General features: G+C 45.4%; 1 protein-coding gene across 7 annotated transcripts; it reads right to left on the reverse strand.

Annotated features, from left to right (window-relative positions):
* Window positions 1–279: 279 nt before the first annotated feature.
* On the reverse strand, window positions 280–20617 carry pgs1 (phosphatidylglycerophosphate synthase 1). 7 transcript variants are annotated; one of them, XM_076760768.1, is made up of 11 exons: window positions 20502–20617; window positions 16066–16276; window positions 14365–14442; window positions 11800–11899; window positions 11515–11704; window positions 9801–9979; window positions 8250–8440; window positions 6680–6971; window positions 5475–5623; window positions 5246–5376; window positions 280–936 (listed from the first exon to the last, which is right to left on the reverse strand). In XM_076760768.1, exons 1-10 carry the CDS (start codon window positions 20615–20617, stop codon window positions 5257–5259), a joined length of 1626 nt encoding a protein of 541 aa, XP_076616883.1. In that variant the 3' UTR covers window positions 280–936; window positions 5246–5256. The 7 variants fall into 7 exon arrangements, 6 of the variants coding, with proteins under 6 accessions (XP_076616883.1, XP_076616882.1, XP_076616881.1 ...); XM_076760769.1 differs by having other exon boundaries at window positions 577–936; window positions 5228–5376; XR_013079328.1 differs by lacking the exon at window positions 5475–5623 and adding an exon at window positions 3442–3629 and having other exon boundaries at window positions 891–936; window positions 20502–20616.
* Window positions 20618–21628: the final 1011 nt, after the last annotated feature.

The raw sequence follows: 21628 nt of genomic DNA on the forward strand, positions 1-21628 counted from the left end.
TCCGCCACCTCCCTGTAAATCCTGCACACTGGACCTTTAAGTATTTATCAAGCCTGCAGTAAGTCATTTTTGACCACTTGGGGGCAGCGAAAACAAACTGCACACTGACACCTCATTAGGTCATACACAGTAGGCTAAAAGGCTTTAGCTGCTAAAGGCTCCACTCTGTGTCTGTATGTCTGTATGTCTGTCTGTCTGTGCTGCTCGTTCACCTTTAAGATAAAACGATGCCTAAAAATCACCCTTCGCACCAAAACAGAAACGGTCACACGTTTCAAGTTATTTTAAAAACTCACCACTTCATCCTTTAATTTACAAAGATAATAACACAAAGACACTGTACAGTTAGCTTTGATTGCTGCTGTGGGCAGAGCTGTAAACTCGCTGTAAGAGCTCTTAAAAACTGTTATTAAGGCTCCTCGAGGGATTCCAATTCTTCACCACACCCATCTGTTTGCCATCACAGTCTTCATCACGTCAGGGCTGATCGCTGGTCAAGTCTCTGTGGCGATCTTATGCATGCAGCACGTACAGATGTGTGTACTGTCGCAGAAGTCGTTTTTTTTTTTTTTTTTTGAAACGTTTGAAGTTAGTAACACGAAAACAACGGAAATCCACAGTGTGACGACGTCAGCTGTTAATATATAAAAAAAATTAACGGAGTAACAGATACGCAGGTAAACCACAGGATCTGGAGTTTAAATTAAAAAAAAAGAGGATCTGACCCCCTGAACGCACCGCATACATCTGCTCCTCTGTGTGTGTGTGTGTGTGTGTGTGTGTGTGTGTGTGAGAGAGAGAGTCACTTCCTGAGACACACTGATGAGGGTAAAAGCCGATGCGAGGCTGAAGACTCCCAGCATGCCGGTGATACTCGGGTGTGTCCGGCCGTCCTGTCTGCACGAGCTGCACCGAGACCTTTGACCTCGAGACCTCCTGCAGACAAACACAGAGACAAAGGTTTCCATCCACGAGCTTCACCCGAGTGCAACGACGATCACCTGAAGGTCAATATCAGCTGAACCAATCAGCTTGTTGCAGATTTCAATTAAGCTTTCCATCAGACATTCACAACTGCTGATGGGTCACAAAGGGGCCCGTTTCAACGTGTCAAACCAGAATTCCCAGTTCCACCACTAGAGGGCAGGCAGGTCCATCACAACAGCCTTCAGCAGGATTCATCATGATGCTGCTGTGAGACGACCGGCTGCATATTTTAACCCTGCCGAGCCTGAAAAGAGGCTGGAGAGGCTCCAACCTGCTGTCACTAGTTTCTAACAATAGACGTGTGCTGCGCTGCCGATAAGGACTTTTTGTATCCTTTTAACCGGCAAAGCTATTGTTGGAGGGATGCGTTTTGTTTTTTCCGCTGAGAGAGAAAGAGAGAGAGATAAGCGGTAAAGAACGCAGATCACAAAGCCAGATGGACACAAAACACGAGTGAGAGCGAACAAACCGCTCTGCAAACGCCACATCCAGCCAGTCTGAGGCGATTCCTGCACTGTTTGTCCATGAATGGTACAAAAAAAAAACAGGAAAACATGGAAAATACCTTATAATGAGAGTTTGTAATATAAACCTGACACACGTGCACAGAGTTAGGGAATAAAATCTGTGCATCGTATTTGGTTGTTTGAATGTAAATCCAGATGTTTAAACCTGCTTAGCTTCAGCTGGACGCTCTATAAACATCACATTTGATGCATTTCTTCTCCCCGTGTAACGATGCTTATCTGTATTTTTCCTGATGAATGAACGAACACTGAATTCATGCTGCTGAGGTTCAGACCTGACGCATGTTTTTAGAGGAAGGTTTTGGATCCAGAGCAAAAAGCTGCTTCGCTTAGCGTCTCAGCTCATGCATGTGAGCCTTAAATGGAGCAGTATGTTAAAGGTTACAGCACAATGGAAGCCGATCCGTCGAGGATACGTCTGGCATTATCCTGCATTTTTCCTTATGGTCAATAAATCCCATGAAGAGACCAAACCCAACAATGTTCGTCTGTTTCTGGATCCTTCCTGAGCCGTCTGTGGCTTTCAGTCTGAATCCCACTGGTTCCTCCTGAAGATGTAAATCTTTAAAAACATACTTTTTCTTTCTTTTAACACTTAAGCAAAATTAAAAACAAGCAAAAATAGTTTTAGAAAACATCTGGTAGGTTTTCAGGAAACGTCAAACAGGAGTTGATAGAGCATTTGTTTGGGACTATTTTCACGGGTGGATGAACACATGTTTGGTGCAGCCGTTCGCTGGAATCATTTATCAGAAAAGCGCTGAAGAAAAACACGTGAATTATGAATTTAAGGTTGTTTATATATCACAGACTCGTGTTGGACATTTTGTTTAATTGCATGTATTAATGTATGTAAATATGTATCATGTCATTATTGTTTGTTGCTGTGGACTAAAGAACCAGAAGCTAACGAGATTCCAGATCATTAAATTAATGTGTTTTTAGCAGTTTTTGGAGCTCTACAGCACAGGGGAAGAAGACTTGTTGTTGGTTTTGGCCTTTTCATGGGATTTCTTGACAAAAAGAGTCCTTGAAGTGGCTCAGGAGGAAAACTCAGGCGCTTTTCAAGCACTTTCAAGGTACCTGCACCAAAACTTTCCAGCCTCTTGTTGCCTTTATCATCACATTAACATTTTTAAATGTAAAGTTCCTGAAATCATTTATGAGCGTATCGCATCAGCAGCTCTGCACATCAGCATGTTTTGATTGTTTAATACTTGATTATTTTGACACCAGGGGACAAACTGAGATGACGACGGGATCGTTTCGTTTCAAGTATTCGAAGATTTGTGGCTTCTGTGAGTGATTGTGTCGATGGAACAACAGGTTATGTTGTAAATCAGTACATTTTATACGAATGCAAGCGTGTTGTTAAGGGTAAAACTTTGAGGACAAAACGTCCAAAGATGAAAAAAATGCTAGAAATGAGCCTAAAATGTAGAGCGGGGGTGGGGGAACCTCTGGCCTCCGGACCACATACAGCCCGCCAGACTCTCTGATCCAGTCCGCGAGGTAACTCAAAAATACAAAAAAATATATATTCAGCAATAGAAGAAAATAAGTTAAAGTTTCCTTCAGCCGAAACTATGAAAGCTGAATTTAAAAACAGTGAATACACGACAGCTCAACAGTGAGCGACTTTCCTCTTCTGGATTATAAATCTAAATTACATGCACACAGGAAGCTGCTTGTCCTGACGAACTGCAGCAGGTTAAAGTCGGAGAACGAGTCGGTGAAGATCATCACGGCGTCGAGCGGCGTTTTCTGTCGTTATCTAAATAGGCTCCACGCGACGTTTGGCCCAAGGTCACGGAGGCGTCTCATTGGCCGGCCCCTGCGGCTCCGCATCATCCTGCCGGTAACACGAGGATTTCCATAAGTCCTTTCAACTTTTTCAAACAATAGGCCTAAAAGCCGTCCTGCTCACATTATTGTCTGACAGGTACTTTCACATCCACTGCCTGCGTGTTTGTGCTGAAAGATGATCTATTTACAGCCACTTCCTGCTCCTCCTGGCAGCAGATCACTCCACTTTTTTTTTCTTTCCTCGACGTCCAGGTAGTGATAAGACGCCACCCGTTTACCGTCACCTTCCAGCCTGTGACACTTCCTGTTCTGAGAAATAAAATAAAAAAAGACACCACTCAGCGCGATCAGCTGATGTTTTTTATTCCTTTTCTAACTAACAGCAACTAAGAGAAGCTTCACTCTGACTCAGGGTCGATGAACCCTCCGACTCCACCTCGCCAAGTCCTGACAGGACTCACGGTAACGCAGACCACACCGTCAAATCATCACCATAACACGGCGCTGACTCACTTACTGACAGGAGTGAATCAGCCGACACGCCGTCCCTGCTCTCACTTTGGTGATTTAGGCTGCTGGGAAGACGAGGACGGGACCTGCGATTTGGGACTCGCCACAATGACTGCAGGCATTTCTAAGAAGCCACAGCCTGTTTTACTGTGTGTGTGTGTGTGTGTGTGTGTGTGTGTGTGTGTGTGTGTGTGTGTTTCTGTACAGTATGTTCAGGGCTGTGTTTTGCCCACCAAGCAAAAATCACAGACAAAAAGTGAATTGAGTAAAAGGAAAATTCTGCTTCACTGCATTTTGGGTGTTAGTTTTGCCGCCTGGCCTTCATTTGCATTGAGCATGATGAAATTCAGAGACGTCAAAGAGGAATTTGACTGCTGGGAAGAAAGTTTCTGCAGAGGAAGCAGGCGAATGTCTTTGAACTTGGTGCCACACGACCAGAAGAAGCAGAGAAAAAGGGCTTTGGTGTTCGCTTTTTGCTCAAAAGGTCTAAACTGAAATTTAACGATTTATCTAAAACTTAATGAAAATAATCATTAGCTGCAGCTATGGTATATGTTTAGTAGAAAATATGCTAAAATTCAGTCAAAGGGAACACGAGGAGTCAAAACTTACATAACGTAGAAGACATAACTCCATAATAAACGCTGTACTCTGCAAAGCAACAATGACACCTGCTGTGACAATGTAGAAAACAGAAAAAGCACACCTGAATGTTGGTGGTAATCTCTCGTCGTGTCTTCTCTTTCTCATGTTTGGTTCTCAGGTTTGTTTAAACCAGCATTATTTTATTTTTTTTGCCACTTGGGGGCAGCAGAATAAGCTGCGACGCAATTATGACATATTAAAGGACCAGTGTGTGGGATTTAAGGGGATGAACTGGCAGAAATGGAATATAATATTCATAATTATGTTGTGTTTTTGTTACTTTAGCATGAGCTCTTTATATCCGTACGCCATGTTTCTACAGTGGCCCAGAACGGACAAACCAAACGCTGACTCTGGAGAGCGCGTTTATGTTTTGGTGAGTTTCGTAGCCACCGTTGCTTCTCCTACAACGAGCAAACTAACGTCTGACTAAGTGTTAAAACATGTAGAACCCAGACGAGCTTGTTTGTACAGAGTTGCTCTGATTGGCTAGCTATGTGCTAGCTAAACGTGATTGGTTGTTTGATTCAAACCAGGTTCAGTTTTTTAAAAAGCTAAATCCAAACAGACGAGCGACCACAGACGTATGTTTATATTTAAAGGAACCTGTCATATATTGTTATTGAAATGCTGCAGCTTTAATATAAATTTATTGATCAGTGCAGCTTTAAACTTTAAAGCTGCACTTTTTTCTCGTCAATAAAAGCAAAATAAGTTGTAATAAACTAAAATTTTGTGTGGTGAGTGCGTACGTGTCTGTGTGTGACCACCTGGGGGCATCTCAGAAGAAGTTCTTGATGAGGGGGGTGACCAGTTTGACCCACAGCTGGACGTGGCGGTCCGGCTGCTCGAACGTGGACCCGGACACCTCGGTGGACCGCTGGTACAACATCTCCTGCTCCTGAGTGTCAAACACAGGTGTGTCTTATTCAGTAACGAGCTACGCAGTCATTCGTCATCACTTCTGGCTGCGGTTAAAAGAAAAAAACAAGAGCCGACCTCCTGCAGCTGGCTCTGCAGCTCCTCGTTCTCTGTTACTATGGCGATCTGGGCCTCCAGGTCACGGTGAACCGAGCGGTAACCAAAATTAGGGGAGCCAATTAGAGTGAGGCAAGGCCGATCCTGCCCCTGGAGGTAATACCACAGACCTGTAGGAGAGGAAAAGCAGAGCGAGCCGGTGAGGAGGTAATGCTTCAGAGAGCCGCTTCCAGCAGGGATTTCTGTCGGCTCAGACCACAACTAAAAGGAAGCACATGCAGAAATCCCCAGCGTCGATCCAAAACCCCAAAGTATGAGAGAGAGTGAGTGTACATCCTCGTCCTGAGGCTACGGCACAATGACTGTACAGGCCCTCCTCTCTCACGCTAAATACCACTGTGACCGCAAGAAGAACAGCAGAGCGGGGAGAAGAACAGCGAGAGTAATGCCTTTTATTATTTCCACCGAGCCAAACCAAACGAGTCTGGACCCCGGGCCCCGGGCCCCGGCTCGGCCCGCGAGCTCTCGTAAGAGAGAGGTAGAGCCGAAAGCATCGGTCGAACAACCGAACCACGGGGAGTTAAAGTCGAACAGAAAAGTGATTTCACTTCACTTTTTGTGGAAGGAAATCTGAAGTAAAATGAACTAAACGGCTGCTGGGTAAATTTCCAGTTTATGAACGTATCTGTGGATCTGATTGGGCGTTTCCTATTGGCTGATTGACAACTGAGAGCTAGCGTGGCTCTGAGACGCGACGTCAACTGGAACGCGTAATACTGTATATCCTACAAATGCTTTTACAAGGTGCTTTTGAGGAACGCTAACGCCTTCACTTAGAGACGTCTTTCATTTAGTGATTTTAATTCTGACTAAGTAACACACAAGTCAAAGAGGGAGTTTAACACCCCCTTGTGGCCAACAGTGGGAAAAGCCTCTAGCTAGCAGCGTGCCGTCAGTTCTCACTTTAATTTCCTTGGTGAAGTTCGGACTACATATGTCTGCATTACAGTGAAATCAGCCACCAGCACAGCCTCCATAACGACTGAAAATCACCTCTGATTGGTCAGAGCAAAACAAAACATCCCACCTGCCGCACAATTTCTTGGCAGCTCAACAGCTCGGTGTATATCAGCTGTTTCTACACATGCATTAATATCTTCAGGTGAATGTGAGCGTTAGCAGCGGCTCTAGTGGGAACGATGAGTGTTGCTTTTGTTCCAGCCCACCTTTGGCGTGGAACGTCCACTGAGGTCTGTGGTACTCGTGCAGGTGAACCCTCTCCTGCTGGCCCAGCCGGCACACCTGGTTGTAAAACTGCCTGGCGATGTGGATGTAAGCCGCGGGGATGGCTCCGGCGATGCCTTTGGCCCCGAAGAACCCGTTGACCTCCGGGGAGGCGGTGAGGATGCGGTAGCTGGCTCCGGCCCTGAGCACCAGCTGCATGTACGCCCGGGTCAGGTTGAAGTAACCTGATGTTAGAAACACAGTGGAGTCCGGCCCGGCGTCCGTCAGCAGGCGCTGGAGGTCGAAGAGGAAACAGGAAGTGAAGTGTTACAGCCGTGTTTCTGATTTCCACGGTGAAAAATAACTGAGCAGCTTATTGGTGTTTTATTACTGCTGTAGGCTCCTTACAGAGCTGAGAAGTATGAAATCTATCAGGACAATAAATGAATAACATGTGGACCTCTTGACTGGAGTTTGCTGATTTGCTGGTTTACTCCTGGTAAGACGTCACTGTTTAATTATATGAGATACAGACACTTTATTTATTGCAAACTGAGTAAATTTGTGTGTGTAAGAGATTCGGTTTTGATAAGTTTTGATAGATTTAACTTATCATTCAGCCTTAGCTCATTACTGCTTTTTCCTTTTCATAAATCTGGGATTTATTGGTGTTTGGTCTCATCATTAAAAACAGGTCAAAGTCGGATCATCACCATCACAAAAAGTCCACATAAAAACCTTGATTTCAATGGTATTTTTATGACATTTACTATTTTTATAATCTGTACAGAATGTACATATAGTTTTTTTTTAATCTTCATCCTGCATACTTTTTATCTTGACCCTCCTGTGCCACTGTTTTTTGCTGTTTTTTGCTTTTTTTAATACTCGCTGGTCGTATCAACTTAATGTCCCTGATGTGGGATCAATAAAGCCTTATCTTGTTTTTGCTGGCACATAATCAGCAGCTCGTTTTCTTTCTTTCTTTTCTCTTCACTGTATTCCAGGAAAACTACAGCGCTCGACTTCTTCCCTCTCACAGACGGAAACAACAACTTGGACATGGAATCTGAAATCTGCTCTTCTCCTTTAAAGAAAGTGTTTCTCTATACGAGCTCTGTGAGATGGAAACCAGCACAAGGCTTCGTTTGTGAGACGTAAAATGTTAAATGAGGGCTGAGACGGTCTTAATTCTCCTGTTTATGTAGTTTCTTTAAAACCGCACTTTGTGCTATTGTATTGACATGACTGATTTTATTGCGTTCGTTCCCAGAATATGTGACTAACAAACCCTGAATACATGCTCAAATATTTATACGTGCCTTATTAATCACACGGTAGTTTATTAGTCACGTATTAGTCAAATGTTTAACATCCCACGATGAACAAAGGGCATCCATCTAATATTCATTACTTCTTATCAAGGAAACGGAAATGACTCGAAAACGAGTGAAAGGTCAACATCTGGTCTTATATATTAGCTTTAAATATTTCTAAAATTAGCATTAGCAAGTGTGATTCAGCCAATCAGAAGAGGCCGCCGTCACTGCATGTTCAGATGTGGCGCCTCACCTGTGTGACCTGCTCGTCCACCTGGATGCCCAGAGGTTTCATCTGGACCAGAGGAAACACCCACGTGTCCTCGTCCCCCTCGCTCATCCCCTCGTCCTCAGAGTCCTCCGCCGGCCGCTGCCTCACGTGGGCTGCGTTCACGGCCTCCATGATCCGCTTCCTCGCCACCACCGAGAAGTCCTGCCTGTCGCCTGGATGGAGACACACAGAGGAAGCTGATTGGGTGCAGCGGGAGACGGGTCAGACTGATCTCTGGGTCGCTGAGCTCTGGGCTCTGAGTGTGTCTCACGACAGTCTGTGCTTGAGTTTAACAGTGTTTTAAAACAGAAACTGAGACGGAGTCGAACCGTGCCGCGTTGGTTTGTGTCTCCATAACGAGTTGAAACACGCCGAGTTGCACCTGAGGTGAGTCATCTCTGACGTGGGGTAAAAGTGTGCCCGACCGCCTCCAGGTGGGCTGCGATGCGCTTTATCATCACTCAGGGACGACTGAGCGCTGATGTTACCAGACAGAGCAGTTTCAACCGTCCTGTCACGCACATGCCTCTAAAGAGGGCGCCGCTTTTAAACGCCACGGCCTCAAGAAAAACGCTTAAAGACGCACCTTTGAGCAGGAGGCCCTGTTCTTATGGAGCTGCAAATCCCGGCTGCGCTCAGTCAAGCCGAGTCAGCGCATGTGAACGGAGAAAGTACACGTCAACTGACATCAGCGGGACGGATCCATCATTCGCCAGCGACGGGTCAAAATGAAACCAGATGACGTCCCTGAATACGAGAAAGCGGCTGACGTGAGCACAAAGTCAGGCCGAGTGGATGAAACCCAGAGGAGATGATCAGGCTAAACACCCCTGAGAGACGCTTCTCTGTCATTTGGGACACGACGGCAGCTTTCTGAGGACTGTGATCACTTAACCGTCACCGACCGACTATTTCTGTACGCTGGGAAACCTCATTATATTCAACCAGCTACAAATCTTCATTCATCATCGTGATTCTCACTAATTTCATTCAATTACACCAGCGCCTGCCTGTGAGTGTGTGTTTGTGTGTGTGTGTGTGTGTGTGTGTGTGTGTGTGTGTGTGTGCGCATTCCCACTCCATATCGTCTTCCAGCAACACTGTGACATCACAACTCTATTCCTGGTGTTCGTTACCACGGTGGTCCAGTCCTGCAGACATGATGTCATTCACTCCTCAAACTAACATCCTGGCAGTCGGTGCTCCAGTTACGGACACGCTGAACGAGTGTGTCTGTGTGTGTGTGTGTGTGTGTGTGTGTGTGTACACAGAAAAATCCTGACAATCTCACATCCGGCTGCATGGCTAGCCAACCGCAAGAGCTCTCTCACTGTACTGACACACACACACACGCGCACACACTCTGACCATCATCTATTCGCCTGTCTAAGCTTTCAAGCTCCATTAGCGAAATCCATCGGCTCCTCTTGCTGAAAACGGGGCCGCTGCCTCTGTAACTGAGCGCCGAGTGTCAAACTGTGTCAAAACACGCAGGACGGTAAACACGCGCGCACGGGCGCGCTCGGTTTCTACCTTTGTACGGGTGCACCATGCCCTCCAGCACGGTGACCGAGTCGTCGGGCTGCAGCTGCAGGGAAGCGTCTCCCACGGCTTCCACCAGGTCGGAGAAGAAGTCGGCGACCTCGCTGCAGTTCTCCAGCAGCACGTAGCGGTCCTGCCTGTTGGTGAAGTACGAGTCGCTCAGGTTGGCCCTGCGACATGAGAGAGAGGCAGCTTTAGAGACCAGGGTGGGATACGTTCCGACAGCTTGGATCCATTTCCTGGAGGCAAACTACTCGGATCCTAACGAACCTCTTATCAAAGCTTTCGTCTCTCCTCACTGTTTTTTATCAGCAGAGCACAGGAGAAAACACGCTGATAGGAAGCAGGCTTATCACTTACAGATTAGATCAACTGTAGCCCGTTAATGTTGATTCTGTAATGGCTAAAATGAAAAGAAGAAGTTTAAGTTCTCTTGGCTGAACTTTGAAAATTTTAATATGAGTAAATAGGTGGTGAACCACAGGAACATGTCACATACATTCAGTTCGTATTACATATATTATGCTGCTCATCTCATTTTCAGGCTTTCAGGACATTTGTCTGCCACTACAGACTGCGGTGTTTCTACTTTCTCAGCGCACAAGAGGTGATCAGACATCTTTAAGCTGTCCTGATTTTAGCCTTTAGGTACACGCAGATGTTGCTCACTCCGCAAAGCCTTGACCGAGCTCGGACAAGAGGGTCTGGCAAAGAGGAGGGCCGTCATGTCTGTCACTGACTGGAAGCCGCCAGCTGGCTTTGGCTGAAGAGGGAGGCCCTGAGATCGACTGCTGGTGGGACTTATTGGGCCGGCTGGGTCGCCTGGACAAGAGCCTCCGATGTTAAAAAAATATTCCTGTTAAACCAATGTCTGTGTGGCTAATTTCATCTTCGGCCTGGGCTCTAAGGACGTTGCATTATGGGTTGTTTGTTGCCTCAATGCTGCTAAGCTAGCGAGGTGTCCTCAAGCCTGTTTATGGAGTCGGCCAGCTCCACAAATCCTCAGCCCGGTTTGAGCTGCAGGAGTTTCTGATGGCTCGTGTGATGTGTTTTCCTGCCAGAGAGGAAATGAATTCATGACGAATGAAAACAGACTGTGCAGCAGTCACGGAGCTCCAAAAGACAAAAACACGATCTGAAAAATGCCACAGAAAATCACTCTGATGGCTTCCGACTGTGCGTGCGTGTGACTGATGGACAAGCTGCGGCGATGTGGGATTCTGTTCTGCTTTAATGGTATTATTTCATGTTTCACTTGTGCAAGAGGAAAGGCTCCAAGAATGAGGGAAACTGCCAGCAGAACTTGTGCGAAAGATGATTAATGTTCAGAGAGTCTTCTTCCAAAAACTTGTAAAAGGGGTGTCGTCTAACAGGGCCCATGTGTTTTGTACATGTGGTATTTCGTTTTATGTCCCCAGAAGCTTCGATTCGGCTCAGTGGAGGCAGTGTGTGCAAATCTGTGCGCTGAACTGAAAAGAAGTGGACCCGGCATCGAGCCCACTGGGTTTGGAGCACACCCTGCAGCGTATACTGGGAACATTTCCTCATAATGGTGCAAACATCTGCAAACATAACACGGGCTGAAATGAGATTAAACGACAGTGAAAGCAGCGAGCGGTGAGGAGGAGGAGGAGGAGGAGGAGGAGGAGGAGGAGGAGGAGGAGGAGGACTTCAGCTCTGCCAGGCAAACTTTCCGTCAACTTACCCGCTGATGATGACGCTGTCGTCAAAGAGGTAGACCTTGATGTGCTGGACTCCGATGGTCTCGTTGAAGCGCTGAGGGACCAGCAGCCGCAGCAGCCCCCGCAGGTCTGGAGTGTGGTACAGGGACACCCGCATCTGAGAGGTGAAGCGCTGCAGCAACGGCAGCAGCATGGTCCTCGAGTTAATCTGTCCTGCACGGAAGAACCACCAGATGCAATCAGTGCGATGAGCGCGGTGCTCTGCGCTAACCGGCGACAAAGAGATCTCATGGAGAAACGCTAACAACCTCTCGAGCCGCGCGTGTAGTCCAGCAATATGGAGACTTTCAGGTCGGGATCGCGGCTGTTTCCCTGTGAGCGTTGCAGAGCTTCCTCCATACAGTCCACCTTAACACGAACGAAGACAGCAGAGGAGAAACGCTTTAGCTTCAGGATAGCGTTCGACCATCCCCTGCACAAAGCCGCCATGAATAAGATTCGTAGAGCTGGTAAAGATTCATCAATTAATCGCTTGAGAGAAAAATAAATCAGCAACAATTTTAAGAACCAATCAATAGTCTAAGTGATTTATCAAGCAAAAAGTCCAAATATTCACCATTTTCAGCGCCTCAGATGTGAGGATTTAGAGTTTCTCTCTGCCTCACATCACTGTAAACTGAATGTCTTTGGGTTTTGGACTACGGGTCGGACAAAACACAATATATAGACGACACGTTGGGCTCTGAGGATGGACATTTTTCCATTAATCGAGAAAATAACTGACAGATTCATCAATAAGGGCCACAGTCAGCAGCTGCAGCCTGACTGATTTCTTTGTCAAATTAAGGCTCAACAAACTGAAGAACAGCTAAAGAACAAGCCTTCCTGTTGTCTGTAATCACGTTCTCACTTCTCACTACAAACCCATTGTTTAGCGAAACACAAAGTGAGGTTTTTATTCCTCTTTCTCGTCAACAGGTGACATCTGTTCTTCCTCTTGCTCTCTGGGAGTCGTGTAGCTTTGAGGCCTCAGATAAGGTGCACTGGACCAGATCTTACGCTCTGTATATCTGGAGATGTGCCACGCCGGAGCCGCAACACAAAGTAATAGATCCATGATTATTGATTAATTGGCAGCAGGCATTCATCAAACACTGGCAGCCTTTTATTATCAGTTCACTGAGCGTGGGAAAGGGATAACTAGCTATGAGGAAACAGCAGAGGAAAGGCTGCTCTTCAGGGCACCGCTGGTAGCGAGCATGGAGTCTTTGTGTGCGGTGAAACTTGGCATTTGTGCCGTACCTGATACCAAACCGACTTGTTTTTTCGCTTCGGCGAAATTGTGCATCTGGTGCCCAAATGCATTCATTATACGTCACTCCAGAGTGCCTGTTTGCATGCCAGTAAAACATTTATTCTTTCCAGTAGGGAGCTCTTTGGGGACGTCTGCACCACCAACACTTCCAGCTCTGCTCTGAGGAGAAATGTGATCGTGAGCTCAAAGCAAAAAGCTGCATTTGTGGTGCGTTCCATTTGAACCGGGAAGCCCGAATTTCTGAGTTTCCAGTCAGAAAATTCCCACTTCTGACTTCCAACTTCCCAGGTAAACGGAAGGCACCGCTAGTTCCGTAAAAATGTTCCCAAACTCTCATGCTTCATGTTTGAAAGTTCTGTTTACGTTTGTTTTATCTTTTAATGTTGTGGTTTTAAATGTATTGCTAATTAATTTCTCTAAAAAAAGGCACTCCCTGCATTGTCTGCCTATATTTCCCACAATGCAACTCCGCCACAGGCAGCTTGGTCGGAGATGCTGATGCAGCCTCGAGCTGCTGGACTAAAGCAGAGTTGAGGCGCGGCCTACAGAAGCCTTCCACTTTCACTGCCACCACATGAGACGCTGACTCATGTGACATCACTTGAGGCAGTTCACCAGGTCAAACGCTGCTCTGAAAAACAACTTTTTTCCACACATGCAGTAGTTCTCCCTGCACACACACTCTGGCACGCTCACGTGTATAAAACACTGAATTAACGTTGCACGATTGCCTGCTGAGGATAAACATGCCTCGCTTTATTTAATTTTCTGATTATTCTCATCGACTGCACCTGCGCTTAAGTAAATAGGCTGCACAGGTGTGGCTGTCAGTATCGGTGAAGTACCCTTTGTGCTGAGCCTGGGATCGGGGTTGTGTTCGTGGATCCAGGCTTCGGTTGAAATCACACCTGCAGTTTGCATTCTTCGGCCTAAAACCACAGACCAAACTCACATTTTTGTACTGAAGCGAGCTCAGCTCAACGTGGCCAATTAAAAGCAAACCTGGGCTCGAAAATAAAAGTCACATGGACTCGCTGTACCTTATTGATTCAGCGTTTCTAGTAATCCATCATCCTGTGAGGTTACAGAGTTTGGCAGCACTCACAGCAGATTCAAATGCTTTTAAGTGTAATTAAACATGTTTGACTCGTCTGTGCCTTTTTTTCTGCAATTCTGCTCCAACCAGCTCGAAAAAAAAACATGAAAAACAGCTGAATATGAGCATCAGTCCAGACTGTGGTTTGTTCTGGGTTAATGTTGTTATGCTAGGCTTTCCAAGCATGAAGAACAGCAGGCTATCACATGCCAAAACTGGTCTCCTTATTCCCATAAACCCTTGCATTCTGGGGTCATTCCTTGTAGTTGGCTCGCAGTTCACTTTCATTCTGAACAAACCACAGTGCGGTTCTCCTGCAGGACGACACTGACTCACATTTTCTGGCATCTCTGACCAGATATTTGGCACGCGCCTGTGTTGGGATGGCACGGCTCTCACCTGCCCAAAACTGAGGATGTAAATTCTCAAACCTGTCGAAGAATTTGCAAACACTTTTCTCACCAGCTCCTGCTCCAGCTGACCTGTCCCCAGATACAGCGAGGCCATCACCACTCGCCGCTTCGCCGTCTTGATACGTGCCTGAAACGAACACAACAGCGCATTAATGTGGGAGTGCTTGTGGGTGTTCGGCATCTGGTCTCAAATCTGATTCTAAGAAATGATAAACTGTAAACAGAGGGTAAATTTCCTGCCAGCCACACGCACACAAGCTCAGTCTGCACGAGCAAGCTAACCAGAAAGCCCCCACAAAAAAAAAACAAAAAGCCATAAAAAAACCCCCTAAAATCTCCAATGTCGATTCACAAAGGATGTCCTTTTTTTTGTTGTGACACCAATCACAATTTTTGGCATTTGAAGGTACAGAGAGACCTGCAAATTACACATCAGTGAGTTTCAACAGAGGTGGAAAAGGGATTATCTGACATGGGGAGTTTTAGTTTTACTCCTCTGAGGTTTCTGCCTCCAGAACTGAAACGCGGTGTTTGAAAAATATTCAACAGAGCAGAAGAAACGTCCTGTTCACCCTGAATCATCTACACAACACAGCCAGCAGCCTTCAAACTGTTACCAGGCAGCTCTGGGAATTAAACAGAGTGACCAGGATGTTGTTTCTAGCGGGGCTAATAGCAGCAAACCCTCACAATTTAAAAGCTGGAATGACATAATGTTTGGTAAAATTCACTTAATTTCCTGCTGATCAATGTGCATTTTCAATACCTAATGTAAAAGGAGCAATACTACAGTGTACAACTACTCCACTGCAAGTAAAAGTACTGCATTCACAATCGTACTGGAGTAAAACAAAGGTGTGTCAAGCGGTTAGGATCATTTCCAAGAAGAAGACCTGAGGCTGAGGTGGAAGCGAAGGGTCTGAATACTTCCCTCCTCCCTGCGTTATGGGGAAGTGTCAATAAAACAAAAAGAAACAACAATGCATGACATGTTTTTGTGAATCACACCCATTCACACACCACTGACAGATGCTTTTAACCACAATGACAAAAAAAAAAAATATGTAACACACATCATGAATGCACATCAATCACAGCCAGAGCATCAAGTATTTTTAGACCTCATTATATAATTATATCAGGGGTTAAAAAAGTAAACAAAAGTCAGCGTCTAAGCTGAATAATGGCCGTGTGTGGCCGGGAGCCACGAGCTGCAGCAAATTCCTGTTTCTTTGTTCCTGAGTCGGTTAGAAGAAGAAACATAAAAGGATTCCAAAGAGGTGACATGCAGCAGGTGAGGCACGAGGTAAAGAAGCAACATGCAAAGTCTCCACTTTCTAACTCTGTGAAGCTGGAAATGAATGATTCACAAGTGAAATGTGCAGGGTGATGTACTATTTCGGCTGCTTTGGCTTGTAAAAATCATTCCTGCGAGGTCGTTTTTTTGCCTTTTCCAGCTGATTGTATATTTAGAAAGGATCTGTTTTAACGTTGAAGTCACTTTAGAGCCGAACAATTAACTCCTGTCAGCTGCAGTGTGACACTCTGACAACTCGTGTGAGAGTAAACAAGCAGCCTCTGCTGGGAAAATACCTCCTCAAATACCTCGAGCAGTTTATCTGCCTCGTTTGTCATCTGTCACTGTGCATGGGCCATCTGAGAAAAGTCAATATTGGCCTTAGTTTTGTTTTTGTTTTTAACCATTCCTCTGCAGCTGAAGCAAAACACTCAGTTCCGTGGTGACACTGACCTTCATGGCCTGGTAGAACTGGTCAGGCGAGGTGAGAATGTGGATGTGGGCGCCCGGGACCCGGAAGGCGGGAACGTGCTCCGCCATCCATCGGAAGTGGGTGCAGAGGCCGTCTGTGCCCTGAGCTCCGGCCGACCCGGTGGGCCTGGAGATTCGTCGGGGGGCCGGGTCGGCCTCAGCCAGCAGGGGAGCCAGCAGCAGCACCGAGGGCCTGGAGGACACAGGAAGGCTTGTTTTTGTGTCGGTTCAGCTGAAAATTTAGGAACAATTTTCACTGATTTCACAACAACATTTTCAGACGATAACTGACTAGACTCATATAATGAAGTGAAGACTTTGACAGAATGTATTAACTGTATTTTTGGTGATATGGAAGTTATCACTACGTTGACATGTCTGATTGCAGTGAATAATGTCCAGGTAGAAACATGCTGTCTTCTCTCAGAGACTGTTTTCCCAGAGGAGGACGGAGGACTGACAGAGAGCTTCATCACACGGTGCAACGACAATCACCTGAAGGTCAATATCAGCAGAACCAATCAGCTTGTGGAGGACTACGATGCTTCAAATATGGATGCTGCTGCAGAGAAGCTACAAACTGTAAAACGTGGAGCAACCAGGCAGCACAGAAGATCTAAACAATCAGCAAGTGACCATTTTTCGGCAAATTTGAAAGAATTTCCTCTCTGCGCTCCTGAGATACTGTGTTCATGAGAATGAGACCTGCATACGGACCAGTGGACAACTCAAAAACTAACACCTCCGGCCATGACTGCAGGCATAACCACACACTCATGACGAACTGCAGGCCTCCACAGTGAAAAATGACACGTGTCTTTCTAGATGCGTCCTCTTTGCCTGGGGAGACTTGATCAGGCCATATATCACAAGAAAACAACAGTATCTTGTGTATCTTGTTTTTGTGGCATCTTACAGCCGCCAGCAGACTCTCAAGCGTCAGACGTCAGAGCTTCCCGACAGCACACGAACACACCACAACAGTACATATCACGTAACATGCCGGGGAAGCTCTGCAGTCTGAGGTGTCAGCGGCCAAAGCTTGCCTGATGTTTTTAAGGGCTTTCAAACTAGGACGGGGAATTATCTTCAGTAGTAATTCATCTGCTGATTATTAGAAGACATTTCTCAATGTTTTCTGACATTTTATTGACAGAATGACAGAAAACAGTGAAAAATGTCCAAAGATAGACAGTTTACTATTGTGGAACGAGCAAATGTTTGACAATTTTCCTTAAAAATGACCGAAAAGAATAATTTTCTGTGGCTCAATCGACCAGATCCATGAGAAGGTTACACAGTGTGTCTGTTTTTTTGCTCTCAGCGTCCTAAAATTCACCCCAACGCCTCCTTTTGTGTCTGCGATATAATCTCACCATATGGTCTGACAACGCAACCACATGAAATCAAGACAGGGCGGAGAGTTAACCTCAGACATGACTGCGACCCTCACAGGCTGATCATCAGAAGTCACTCAAGTGAATTCTTTTGTGTTCATTCTGGCCAAATTTCTCCCAGAACACACACATGCACACACTCGGGCGGTTTTACGTTTTGGTTTGGACTTGACCCACCATAACTGTCGAAGAGACGTCGGAGGAAACAAAAGTCATATTAAAGCACAAAACACAGCTCAGGGCGTCTTTCCAAAGCCACCGTGCTGAGTTAGACGTTCTGCTGCAAACACTCGGAGGGGATTTCCTGTAGTGGAGTCTGATCATAAACACAGATATTCCTCAAACAGTAACATGATAATGTAGCTGGAGCATGAAAGAGAACTCCCTCGTGTCCGTACAGATTATGCTGAATTATCTCGCCTTTTACAGCGGTGCAAATTACAAACGTTATCTATATGAGCTCAACGCACTACTTCTTGCGTAATGCGACGGACTCCTCAGATGACCCCTGAGCCTTTACAAAAGAGTGTGTGACTGCACTTTGACATGATGTGACCACTCCTCCAGCCTTTCCCTTCAGGACTGTCAGGAGCGTTATAAAATCCGTTAAGTCAAGTGGCAGCGAAGTAACTCAGAGCAGATTTGTTAATTTGATCTGTTAATCCTCAAGAAGGGCGGAGATAGAAGGAAGTTTTTAAAGTGTTGCACACTCAGTATCAACACACTGTAATATGTCTCTGTAGATGCTTTGTAAATAAAGATTATTTCAGGAGTGTGGCGCATTACAAGTAACAGTGATTTCATGACTGTAGATGAGATGAAGTTAACTTGAATAGATTTAATGAGGTTAGAGGCTAATTCAATAGTGCAAGGCTCAAGCTAGTAAGGGTACTGAATAGAGGCGCTGTTTATTCTGGTATGTGACTGCACCCCATCCCTCCTGATTTGAAGCATGTGATAGGAAAAAATACTCTGTCTGTCTGTCTGTCTTCCTCAGGATTCAAAATTCCCGGAAGGGGAACTTCCTCAAAGAATTGAGGATCAAGGAAGGGGAACCTCCAGCGTCCAGGCCGTAAATGAGCCACAAGAACAGTTAATCCAGCCTGTGTGGCCATTCATACATAGAAAAAAGCAACTCAGAAATACAAAGAAAACTCTAGACAGCAACAAGTTCTTTAAGGGATAAAAGAAAGTAACATAAAAAAGTAACTAACACGTCAATCTGAGTGGTCCCTGAACGCAACACTCCCATAGCTGCTGGCATCACGTCAGTATGGCGACAGTCAGGAAAACAAAAATAGATGCAGAGTGTCGAAAATTCCAGGAGAAACGGACAAATCATCATTTTTTTGTTGAAGTAAAGTTAGCTTTTGGGGACGAGCTCGCCCTGATGAAAAAGGCTCGTCTCCAGCGTCATTAAGGAGTGAAACACGCTAAACTGGATGAGCTGCAAGGACAAACGTGCTTGGATAAAGTTAAGGCTGTTTCACAAACCACATTCTGACAGAGCTAACAGCTAAGAGGCTGAAGCTTCATTCGGAGGGAGAATTTGTGAAGGAGAGCCTTCAAAGTGAAGTGTCTGTCTGTCTGGAATAATTCACAGGGATGAAGGAAAACCTGCGTGCATGTTCCTACCCTGCAAGAATAAAACCTGCTATGACATCTGAATGTGCTGCTGAGTGTGGAAACTCCTTCAGGCGTTTAGTGAGACGTTTCAGGACATGAAAAATAAACATGTGAACATATTTGCTCGACCTTAACGTGGAGCCAGCTGATGTGCCGCACAGCCCGCAACGTGAAACCACTGAGCTGCAAAGCAACGACCTGCTGCTGAGAGCAGATCCTCATCCTGCTCAACGGATCCAGACTTGTTTAGCAAACTGGAAAAAACGGCCTTTAAACCTCTTTTAAGCAACAATTCAACATTAGCGAGATCCTATAATAACTGCTACACACTTAGCAGTTCATAGCATATGCTGATGTCAAATCCTACTTGTATCTTTATCTTGTACTATTTTAGACTCATGCGGAAACCAGAGTTAACGCTCGAGGATCTGGCGCGAGACAGTTACAGTACGACAACAATAAGATAAAAAGACATCAAGATAACAGATTTCACGCTCCGTGTCCAAACTTTGTTTCCTTTTCGTCAACAGGTAAATGATCAAGGAACTGCATCTCACAAACCCACAAACAGGCTGTTCAGCTTTATCTTAAATTTCAATGAGTAAAGCGGCCTCCTTGTTTCTCACTCGACCCTCTACACGGAGGACATGCCACAGCAGGAAAGAGCGCTGGTGCACATGATAAAACGAATGCTGGCTGCATTCCATTTAGCTGCTTCAGGGTCCTGCCATCACGCTTGTTGTCACACTGTCATGGCTCACTTGAATAGAACAAAGCCATCATATAGGTTAAACATGAGCTTCCACAGCAATGACAAGCCATCGTGGAGGACAAATATGGTTCATGCTAAGCAGTGACCCCACCTGCTAATCTCAACCATCCCTCTAATTTGGACGTAGGTGTGCTAATCACATGATGGGAGAGCAGTGACAGAGGTGTCAGGTTTCAGCCTTGGTCAAAAATGACAGTCCGGGTTACAGAACAGACGTCTAGAAGAACATCGTGTTCAGCCCTTCAGTAACAGAAACCTCTACTTTTCCTGAAGGTTAGCTACTGTGTGCTTTGGTGACAGCCACTGGAGGGGGGCTACCGGGTAGAAGTGAGCTAAATCTCATGATAACTTGCTTTAACCTTTGCTGTAAACGTCCTACATTCGCCACAAACATGCTCTAAGTTGGTGGCTAAACGCGTTAAACACTGTCTTGTAGATTTTGAATCAAAAACGGAGCAACGTAGGGGCGAAGTCCGATAATGAACGCATTAGCAGAAGCAACATTAGCAAGGCATCTTTAACTCTTGCTTCATGACAGAGGGAAGGGTGAAGTCCGAACTGCGACACAAAAACGCAGTTCGATCGTCACGTCTGTGTCTCCGAGGGTGAACCGTGGCTCTTACCCTCCTCCTTTGTCTCGTGCACGGAAGATTCGGTCGGATATTCGGGTAAAAACCCCGGTGATGGCCGGTGTGTACACGGAGTACACCAGCCTCCTCCAGGACATGGGAGCCGCCATTGCTGCAGCAGAGAGACTTTGAATGAACTTTATTGACTCAACTCCACACTCACAGAGACACTGCTGTCTGTTCTAGGAAGCGATAGCTTGGACAGCACTGAGCAAGGGTTTTATTTCATTTTATTTTATTTTTCATGCAACAACAAATAGCCTAAATAAAGCAGATAAATTATATAATACTGGTTGTCTGTATGTTTATGTATTTGGGATGAATACAAATGACCTCTAGTGGTCAACCTGCAAACTACCTTGTAACCAGTTTTGTGGTCCTGTTTTATTAACCAAATTTACCCTTGAGTTAGGCTAAAAGCTGGTGCACAGCTCTTCAGAGGCACATAGCATAGAGAGAGAAATAGCCCTGGTTTATATATGCATGCCTTTCAAATGCATGACTGCTAACACTTGCTTGATCTTTGCCCTCTATGTTGCATTTGGAAGGTGTGACCTCAGCAGGTTTTTGGTCATGCAGCACAGAGCCCGTAGTGTATACGGGTGTTTGTTCAAGCCAACAGGTGATTTCAGGCTCTCAGTCCTCTCTAACACCAAAGGATCTTAAACCTGCAAAGACCAGGTGATTCTCATTGTTATACCATAATGACAGAGCTGAAAGTATGGTAATAATACTTAGTAGCATAGGATGGGCATTAGGTATTAGCATTGATGTTGTTATTATGGTCTTTATGCTGCTATTGTAGTTTTATAGTTACTTTATTGATGTTTGTGCAGAGAAAGTAAGAGTAAGTTATCTTTATTTTCTTTTATGGTATCCTCTTTTATAGTGCAGGAATGATATTTGCTTTATTTTATCACCATTGGTGGAGAGTGATGAGTAAAAAGTACAATTCTGAGGTACTGCTACTTTATACTTCTACTGACCTACATCTCAGAGGGAAATATTGTAGTTTTTAATGTATGTGACAGCTAATGTTATTCCACAGATAAAGGATTTTTAAAAACTTGTAATGGACATCTAAAATGCACCGTGTTTAGTGCAGCATATTAAATTACCAA

Source organism: Chaetodon auriga, chromosome 20, assembly GCF_051107435.1.
Source record: "Chaetodon auriga isolate fChaAug3 chromosome 20, fChaAug3.hap1, whole genome shotgun sequence".
NCBI classification, from domain to species: Eukaryota; Metazoa; Chordata; class Actinopteri; order Chaetodontiformes; family Chaetodontidae; genus Chaetodon; species Chaetodon auriga.